The sequence below is a fragment of the Pristiophorus japonicus genome, chromosome 16 (genome assembly GCF_044704955.1).
Source record: "Pristiophorus japonicus isolate sPriJap1 chromosome 16, sPriJap1.hap1, whole genome shotgun sequence".
NCBI lineage: Eukaryota > Metazoa > Chordata > Chondrichthyes > Pristiophoridae > Pristiophorus > Pristiophorus japonicus.
In genome coordinates this window covers 126917766-126928099 of record NC_091992.1, presented here as the reverse complement: position 1 = coordinate 126928099, position 10334 = coordinate 126917766, and the positions used below count along the sequence as shown (strand labels likewise).

General features: G+C 47.0%; 1 protein-coding gene across 1 annotated transcript in view; it reads right to left on the bottom strand.

Moving 5' to 3' along the window:
• Positions 1-1575: 1575 nt before the first annotated feature.
• gnav1 (guanine nucleotide binding protein (G protein) alpha v1) overlaps positions 1576-10334 on the bottom strand; it is a 148568-nt gene continuing 139809 nt past the window's right edge. Inside the window, 2 exon segments of the mRNA XM_070857837.1 lie at positions 1576-1766; positions 9525-9612. Coding sequence (XP_070713938.1) covers positions 1576-1766; positions 9525-9612 — 279 coding nt within the window.

Below are 10334 nucleotides of genomic sequence, written 5' to 3'. Positions count from 1 at the left end.
TGGACAGGTGAGGTGCAGGAAGAATTTTCCTGATGTTGGGGAAGTCCAGAAGCAGGGGACACAGTCTAAAGATAAGGGGTAAGCCATTTAGGACTGAGATGAGGAGAAACTTCTCCACTCAGAGTTGTTAACCTGTGGAATTCTCTACCGCAGAGAGTTGTTGATGCCAGTTCATTGGATATATTCAAGAGGGAGTTAGATATGGTCCTTACGGCTAAAGGGATCAAGGGGTATGGAGAGAAAGCAGGAAAGGGGTACTAAGGTGAATGATCAGCCATGATCTTATTTTGAATGGTGGTGCAGGCTCGAAGGGCCGAATGGCCTACTCCTGCACCTATTTTCTATGTAACAAGTGTCAGCAATCAACATCACAAACAGACTATCTGCTCATTATCACGTTGCTGTTTGTGGGAGCTTGCTGTGCGCAAATTGGCTGCACTTCAAAAAGTACTTCATTGGCTATAAAGCGCTTTGGGAAGTCCAGTGGTTATGAAAGTCACTATATAAATGCAAGTTTTTCTTTTTTCTTTATAACAGAAGAGGGGGGGGGGGGGGGGGGTTTAAGATTTAAAGGCTATTAACTGTACTTTATTGTGAACATATATAACCAGTGCAACATGTCATTCAAGATCAACAATGCGACAAAATACATCAACGTACAAAGCTTCGCCATCATTTTTTTTTAAACAAAATGAAACTCCTTTTTTTTTTAAAAAACAGAAAAAGGAAATGATCTACAGGCAGCAAAAAAACAAGGGACGTCCACGGGTGGAGTGATTTAAAGCCTCGTTTTCCCCCCCGAGAGATGACTGTAGTTTATATCTGGGTCAGTGAGAGCTCTGGGCGTCCAGGCCTGCGATCACTCAGACCTGTTTGCCCGGCTGGTTCAGAATAATGTGCCACACCACAAGGTCCCTGTGCTCACAAGGATTGGATCCAACAGACCCAGTGGAAGATTCCTAGTTTGCCTCCGTGCCTTATCAGATGAAACTGCACTGGACGTCTTAAATTGGCAGTAAAGCCAAACGGCCCCCCTCTCTCTACTCTGCTCTGCTCCAATCCTAGCTCCAGGAATCAGGACCCAGAGAGATCCCCGAAGGGGGAGGAGCTGGGGGCTGGTTAGGTCACCAGAGACCTCGCCCATAATATATATAAAAAATGTGTTCACTTTCCCAGGACTGCTACAGAAGTATTTGACCCACAGTCCCCTCTTTTATAGTGGGTGACGCGGAGCTTTAAATATCCTTCATGCCACTCACCCTCGCACCCATGGTGGGGGGGGGGGTTGGGTGGGCGCGATTAAAATATTGAAATGTTGGGAGCCTGGCCGGCGCTCCCTCCTGCATCGGTACCAAGGAGTTCGCTCGCCTCGCTCAGCCCCTGGTCCACGGGACGGAACGTCTCAACTTTGCCGTCACACGTCGAAGGATTCCGGGACACCTGGTCGGAGGTTCTGGACGTTCCACTGGTCCTGCAGTGAAGTCCTGAGCCAGATAGTCTGGTAATCAGCGTGTTTGTGGGCGAGCGGTTCCTGAGCTCTTACCCCCACCCCCGCCCCCCCCCCCCCCCCAAGGATTAAAGCAGTGAAACAGCTTCCAGGTTCTCCTTTATAATGGTGTCCATGACGACCTGAAAGACGATCTGGACGTTGGAGGTGTCGGTGGCAGTGGTGAAATGATGGTAGACCATCTTCGCTGGGCTTCTGTTGAGCGACAGAAACTGACTTGCGACGTAACGGGCAGCAGAGTCCACGTCACAGTCGGCACCTGGGCGGGGGGCAACGAAAAGATAGTCAACACTGCGTCAGCCATTCACTACTGACCCCCCCCCCTCCCATCATTGACCCCGTTGCCTCCCACTCCTCCCATCGTTAACTCCCCTCCCATCGTTGACCCCGTTGCCTCCGTGCCACATCATCATGTTCTGGGCTGCTTGCCATCCCATTGCCACGATCTGCTGTCCATACTGCTCGGTTACTAAGGGAATCGAGGGATTATGGGGATAGCGCAGGGAAGTGGAGCTGAGGCCAAGATCAGATCAGCCATGATCTCACTGAATGGCGGAGCAGGCTCGAGGGGCCGAATGGCCTGCTCCTACTTCTTATGTTATGTTCAGTTACTGATAGTCGACTGGTGGGTGGGAGGGGGCGGGGGGTGAAGCCAGGTTCAGCACTAAAGCCGTGATGTTGTTGAGGGTGGGAGGTGGACATCAAGTGGAGGTTAGTTCTGGCCAAGATAAAACACTCAAAATAGAGCTGGGCACAAAGCTACATCCCTGCACTGTGACCCAACATGCTGGGCCAACCAACAGCTACTTCCATAATAAGTGTCAGCTCGTGGCCCAGTGGGTGGCCCACTCAGATCTGAGTCAGAATGTTGTGGGTTCAATTTCCATTCTAGGGACTTGAGCACACCAGTGAAGTACTGAGGGAGTGCCGCATTGTCGAGGGTGCCGTCTTTACGATAAGACATTAAACCGAGGCCCCGTCTGTTCTGGATGCAAAAGATCCCATGGCACTACTTTGAAGAGCAGCAGAGGAGTTCTCCCTGGTGCCCTGGCTAGCTTTATTTCTCAAACAGCAGATTATCCGATCGTCACATTGCTGTTTGTGGCAGCTTGCTGTTCGCAAATTGGCTGCCGTTATTGCAACAGTGACTACCCTCCAAAAGTATTTCATTGGCTGTAAAGCGTCTTGCTGTATAAGTACAAGGCCTTTCTTTTATCTGCGAAGTATAACGTTTTTACGTGAACAAACATCTCATCTCCCTGTATAAAGTCCAGGCCATTGAGGTCAATTTCAGAATTAGAGGAGCATAGACATCTCGGGGGGAGGTTGTGGGGCTGGAGGAGCTTATAGAGATAGGGAGGGGCGAAGCCATGGAAGGATTTGAAAATAAGGATGAGGATTTTGAAATCGAGAGTTGCTTAACCGGGAGCCAGTGTAGGTCAGTGATCACAGGGGATGATGGGTGAGTGAGATTTGGTGTGAGTTAGGACACAGGGCAGCCGAGTTTTGGATCACCTCTAGTTTACGTAGGGTAGAATGTGGGAGGCCAGCCAGGAGTGCGTTGGAGTAGCCAAGTCTAGAGGTAACAAAGGCGTGGATGAGGGCTTCCTGTGGCCAGGGCGGAGACGGGCGATGTTACGGTCTTAGTTAGGCTGCGGATATGTGGTCGGAAGCTCATTTCAGGGTCAAATATGACTCCGAGGTTGCAAAGAGTCTGGTTCAGCCTCAGACAGAATGAGTTTTCAATTCCCCCTCCATGGCCCCGCCCCTCCCTATCTCCGTAACCTCCTCTAGCCCTGCAACCCTCTCCGCCAATTCTGGCCTCTTGCCCATCCCTGATCTTCATCCCTGATCGGCGGTCGTGCCTTCAGCTGCCTGGTCCCTAAGCCGTAGAGTTCCCACCCTAAATCTCTCCATTTCGCTCGCTCCTCCTTTAAGACGCTTTGTTAAAAACCTACCTCTTTGACCAAGCTTTTGGCCACCTCCCCATAGATCCCATGTGGCTCATATCCAACACTCCTGTAAAGCACCTTGGGGGCGCTGTACTACGCTAAAGGCGCTATATAAATGCAAGCTGTTGTACTGAAGAGGGAGCAAATGAACCTGCTACTGAACTGGAATGCTCAAGCCTCTCCAGATCTGAGCTGTGGGTCAACAGACATTTTAATCTTGTGAGGGAGGATAAAGAGAAGCAAGTGTTGGAACTGCACGATACTACCCCCTCCTATTTCTTATGTTCTTGAAAAGGAAAACTAGACGAGTACGAGAGAAAAGAAAGTAGAAAGATATGCTGAAAGGTTGAGATGAGGTCAATGGAATGGCAGGAGGCTTGTGGGGAGTATAGACTAGCGCAGACGATCTGGGCTGAATGGCCAGTCTCCGTGCTGTGTATTCTCTGTAATTCCACCTAATCACGCCTGGAGATTGTACTGCTGCAACTCACTGGGATTGACCTCTCGCAGCATAATTTGTTTGATGTAACCATTCTCCACTCACTGCATCTTTCCGGAGAAATGATCCTGCCTTTATCAGGAGTCTTCTGCTGTCGTTTCGATCAGCACCATTCTCTGCTGTCCCACCTGCAGAGACTGGGTGGAATTCTGACAGAGCCCACATTCAGAAAGATGCACGCGCTCTCTCAGAATTCACCGCACTCTTGGTTAATAAAAGGGACAGTTTGATTTCCTGTGGTTGCTTCCATCTTTACACGCCAAGCGCAACCCTCACATTTCAATTTCATGTCCGCACTAATATTAACAAATGCTTTGGGAGCAATCGTTCACTCCAGTGGGAATGCTCGGACATGTCTTATGCTGGAATTAAGAACAGAGACAGGAGCCTGAACAGGACTGGGTGGTTTAATTAGCTCACTGACAACAGCAGCAAGAGTTTGTGTTTATCTAGTCCTGTTTATGGCAATGTCCTGTATCAAAATAGGGAAAAACCTTGTATTATATTTTTCATACAGGACTTTAGACAGAGAGTAATTGTGAATTTAAAATGGTCTTTGAATAGCTGTATCTTTACAGGGTTCGTTGTGTCCTTATGTCAGGGGAGTGACCAGAACACAAAATTGTCCTGATTTATGCAAATGTTCAATGTGTTGGCTACCTCCGTGTGTTGTGACACCGCCGCTGATCTGAAACTAATTAAGGAGATTTCAGTTACTAACTGGTCTGTCTTTGAAATGTTATTCAATTCTTACGGTAATGGAAAATGGTTAGCACTAGTTTTCCGATATAAACAAATGCCCGTGATAAGCGGGGGCAATTTATGTGGTGGGGACTGTACATCAGCAAAGTATATTCTCATAGAATCATACAGCGCAGGAGACCATTCGGCCCATCGAGTCTGGGCCCGGTTCTTTCAAAGAGCAATCCGGTAGTCCCACTTCCCTGCTCTTCCCCCATATCCCTGCAATTCTTTTCTCCTTCATTTTTTTTTATCCAGTTCCCTTTTGAAGGCTACGATAGGGCAGTGGACACAGATTCAGACAGTGTGTTCCAAATCCAAACCACTCGTTGCATAAAAAAGTCTTTCATGTCGCCTCTGGTTCTTTTGCCATAATTTTGAGCATCTCTATCAAATCTCCTCTCAATCTTCTCTGCTTTGAGGAGAACAAACCCACCTTCTCCAGTCTATCCACGTAACTGTAATCCTTCATCCCTGGAACCATTCTCGTAAATCTCTTCTGTACCCTCTCCAAAGTCTGCTCATGAAAAGCTTTCTTTTGAAATAAGGCCATCTTTGCAGTTCAACTCTAATTCAGTTTCTGGAATTCACACTTGGACTCCAGGTCGTGAGCAGGAAAACTGCCTCACCCACCAAACATCACATCAGCGACTTGCAGTGTATGTGTGCTTCTGTGTATTCTTCTGCCTTGTAAATAAGTCTCACTATTAGTTTTAGCCTGAACCCAATTTCCTGACAGGGTAGAAAAGAAGACAGGACTACAAATGCTAGGAGGAGGGAGAGAGGGTGAAGGATAGAGAATTGGGAACTTAGCAGGGATAAACGATGAGAGCTCAGAGGAGCAATGACCAGAAAGGAGCAAGGAGCATGAACAACAAAATAGATGTGGAAATTTGCACTAGTTATTCCCAATTCCTTGAAGGGCCAGGGCAGCAGGTGCATTGCACCACCACCTCCAAGTTCCCCATCAAGTTACACACCATCCTGACTTGGATATATAATCGCTGTTCCTTCATCGTCGCTGGGTCAACTCCCCCATTGAACTCCCTTCTCTAACAGCACTGTGGGAGTACCTTCACCATTCGGACTGCAGTGGTTCAAGGCGGCGGCTAACCACCACCTTCGCAAGGGCAATTAGGGATGGGCAATAAATGCCGGCCTTGCCAGTGACGCCCACAACACTGAAAATAGGTGCTTTTTGACACATCAAAGCCCAGAGACATGCGACTATACCGTTCCCAGTGAAGTACAGAAAATGATCAGAATGATTATTTATCCCTCGATCCCAGCTGACATTTCAAAAAGATCTGAAAGCACTGAACACAAGAGTGGAAAGGGAGCTTAATACTAGCGTGATGTTATTCTCGGTTACTGTAGCCCTCCCACTCCAGTCATTAATCCTAATTAGATCCACTGTTTCCGTCACAACAAACTGAATCAGAATCCAGTTTGTGTTGCGAGTGCAGTTCTGTTGCTCGCTACCTGCCCCTACATTATGTGCGGGTTCTGCACACTGGGCTCTCGCAGAACAGCTTTCTCCAGACGCACCAGAGCTGTAGCTGTTGCCAGAGAAAGGAGCTGGCAGAGACGGAGTTTTAGCAAGCGGCACCCAAACAAACAGGACTGTCAAACACCCCAACAAGTGAAATTTAAAAAAATAATAATTTGCCAAATTAAATTAATAAAATGCTCTGGCAGTTCATGCAGTTTACAGCACAGAAACAGGCCATTTGGCCCAACTGGTTGGTGTTGGTGGTTACGCTCCACATGAGGCATTCCTACCCGACTTCATCTAACCCATCAGTGTGACCTTCTATTCCTTTCTCCCTCGTGTTTATCTGGCTTCCACTTAAATGCTTCTATGCTATATTCCTTAAAACACTCCATGTGGTAGGGAATTCCACATTCTAACCACTCTATGAATAAAGAAGTTTCTCCTGAATTCCCTATTGGATTTATTGCCGACTATCTTGGAAACATCCGCTCGCCATCACTGGAATTTAGAAGGATGAGAGGGGATCTCATAGAAACATATAAAATTCTGACGGGATTGGACAGGTTAGATGCAGGAAGAATGTTCCCGATGTTGGGGAAGTCCAGAACCAGGGGTCACAGTCTAAGGATAAGGGGTAAGCCATTTAGGACCGAGATGAGGAGAAACTTCTTCACTCAGAGTTGTGAGCCTGCGGAATTCTCTACCACAGAAAGTTGTTGAGGCCAGTTCATTAGATATATTCAAAAGGGAGTTAGATATGGCCCTTATGGCTAAAGGGATCAAGAGGTATGGAGCGAAAGCAGGAGTGGGGTGCTGAAGTTGCATGATCAGCCATGATCTTATTGAATGGTGGTGCAGGCTCGAAGGGCCTAATGGCCTACTCCTGCACCTATTTTCTATGTTTCTACCCTATGAAACCCTTTTATAATCTTGTCCAACTCTACCACTAGATCACTTTGCTCCTCTGCCCCATTTAGTCTCATTATCCAAGCAGTATGTGACCTCCTTATTCTTCCTACCAAAATATAACACCTCACACTTACCTATATTGAAAATAATTCACTAATTACATGCCCATTCTGCAAGTTTATTAAAGTCTTCTTGTACTTTGTCACCGGATACACTCAAATTGTCATCTGCAAATTTTGAAATTGTACCCACGATTCCAGAGTCTGAATCGTTTATGCAAACGATGAACAGTAGTCCCAACACAGATCCTTCTGGAACACCACTTCCCATTTTTTGTCAGTCTGAGTAGTTACCAATAAGGGGTTATGGGGAGCGGGCGGGGAGGTGGACCCGAGTCCATGATCGGATCAGTCCATGATCGGATCAGTCCATGATCGATGATCGGATCAGTCCATGATCGGATCAGTCCATGATCGGATCGTCATGATCATATTAAAAAGTGCAGCAGGCTCAAGGGGCCAGATGGCCTACTCCTGCTCCTATTTCTTATGTTCTTATGTAACCCTTGCTCTCGGTTTTCTGCTTTGTAGCCAGCTTGCTATCCAGTGCTACTTATCCCGATGCCACATGCTCTGATCTTAGTCGTGTGTCTACCATGTGGTACCTTATCGAAGGCCTTTTGAAAATCCAAATATATTACATCGACCGCATCACCCCTGTCTACTCTTCCTGTTACTTCTTCAAAGAATTAAATAAGGTTGGCCAAGCATGACCTTCCCTTTTGAAATCAATGTGGACTGCTCTTTCTTATATTATTGGTTTTAGATATTTTTCTCTTACAGCTTTGAATAAAGATTCCAATATCTTTCCTACCATCGACATTAAGCTAACTGGTCTATAGTTCCCTGGATTCATTCTATTTCCCTTCTTAAATACAGGAATCATATTAGCTGTCCGCCAATCTACTGGCACTATTTGCTTTTCTAATGAATTTTTAATTGTTTGTTATAGCACCTCTGCTATCTCTACCCTAACTTCCTTTAATATGCGCGGGTGCAATCCATCCGGACCAGGGGTTTTATCCTCTCTAAGGTTGATTAGTTTATTATCTCCCCCACTATCTATGTTAAATATCTTTATATCTTTTTTGGTCACTTCTTCCCAGGTCATGTCCACCTTGTTAGTCCCCGGTAAATACTGAGGCATAGTATTCAATACATCACTGCAATTATCGTGTGCATCCCAGAAACATATTTGGGGGTTAATAGGTTCTGGGGGTTCTCCTGCAATGGCACAGCTGGTAAATGTACTGCCTGGTATGGAACTGAGCTACGCGGACAAGGAAGGTCCTTGGCTCAATGCCTAGTCTGTGCTGATTCTGCTGCTTTCAGCCAGGGCTTCAGCAGAGTCACAGTTAGATAAGAAGGGGTGGAGGAAGTTCACATCGATGGACCAAGGGCAAGAACTGGAATGGCCACTCGCTGACTTGGGTCACGTGACATGAAATGAAAGAAAGGACTTGCATTTATATAGCACCTTTCACAACCTCAGGACATCCCAAAGCGCTTTACAGCCAATTAAATCCTTTTGTAAGAAACATGGCAGCCAATTTGCACACAGCAAGCTCCCATAAACAGCAATGAGATAATGACCAGATAAACATTTAAAAAAAATTTAAGTGATGTTAGTTGAGGGATAAATATTGGCCCAGGACACCAGGGAAAACTCCCCTGCTCTTCTTCTTAAAGTATCATGGGATCTTTTATGTGCACCTAAAGGGGCAGACGGGGCCTTGGTTTAACGTCTCGGCCGAAAGTCGGCACCTCCTACAGTGCAGCACTCTCTCAGCACAGCACTGGAGTGTCAGCCTCGACTTTTGTGCACAAGTCTCTGGGGTGGGACTCGAACCCACAACCTTCTAACTCAGAAGCGAGGGTGCTGCCCACTGAGCCACACGTTAAGATGAAGGAGGGCCTGTTGGGTGAGGTACAGGATGGTGGCCTGCTCCCACAGACCCCATCCCCAGCTCCCGCCCACAGACCCTGTCCCCTGCTCCCAAAGATCCCATCCCCAGCTCCCACAGACCCCGTCCCCAGCTCCCGCCCACAGACCCCGTCCCCAGCTCCCGCCCACAGACCCCGTCCCCTGCTCCCGCCCACAGACCCCGTCCCCATAGACCCCGTCCCCAGCTCCCGCCCACAGACCCCGTCCCCTGCTCCCACAGACCCCGCCCCTGCTCCCGCCCACAGACCCCATCCCCAGCTCCCACAGACCCCATCCCCTGCTCCAGCTCCCACAGACCCCGTCCTCAGCACAAGGCAATGCCTTCAGGAGAGGGGAACTGGGTCAAGTCCACAAACCAAGGTGAGAAATTCCACAGCACCGAGATGGAGACAGACTCCATGCCCTGAATTTACTTACCCCTGTAGTGTGCAAAATACAGTCGGAGATGTCTCCCCGAGTGCAAAATCTTCTCTTGAAACAGATCAATTTTATTCAGAAACAAAATCTAAGGGGGGGGAAAAAAAGCAATTGATTTCAAAGGGAACAGGCTAACCTTTGTATTCCAATAATATTAACAATTAAATTAGCCCAAGTCCCTTTAATTCCACATCCCACGTTCAATTTGCGTGTGTGGTTTAATCTCTTGGAATTTTATCTTTACTGATTCAAATAAATCACCGACACAAATAATTAACACGGGGATTGGTAGAAAAGGACCCTTTTGTTCGGGATGATTTTCTTTCCTGATGATGCAATTAAATGCTCCAGAAGTTATAATATCTGGAGAATTTGGTCCAATCACAGAAGCTGCAATGAGTAATATGCTATTAGAGGGGGTAAATGGAAATGATTAAATGACTCTATGAAGAGGACAGTAACAGTAAGTGAGATTGTCATGCATAACAGAAATGACCATTTGCCACCAATTCTTAGCTGCATTTTAATTACAAATGGCAGACACAATTAGTAATAAGCAGAACTGCATTAATTAGAGGTCACAGGCTTAAAATAACTTTCCACATGAGAGGAGGCTTCTGAATAATATCCTGGGGTGGGGGACATTTTCTGAGGCAAACTGCGTCTTTCTAAAAATAATTGCCACTCTCATTCCTCCTCTTTCTTGCTCCACTACGCAGTTTTCTTCATCCTCCCTTTATATCTATCTATACTCCGACCCCTCTCTTTCCCCTCTCTCCCACAAATCACAAGCTTTTCTCGTCTTCCTAC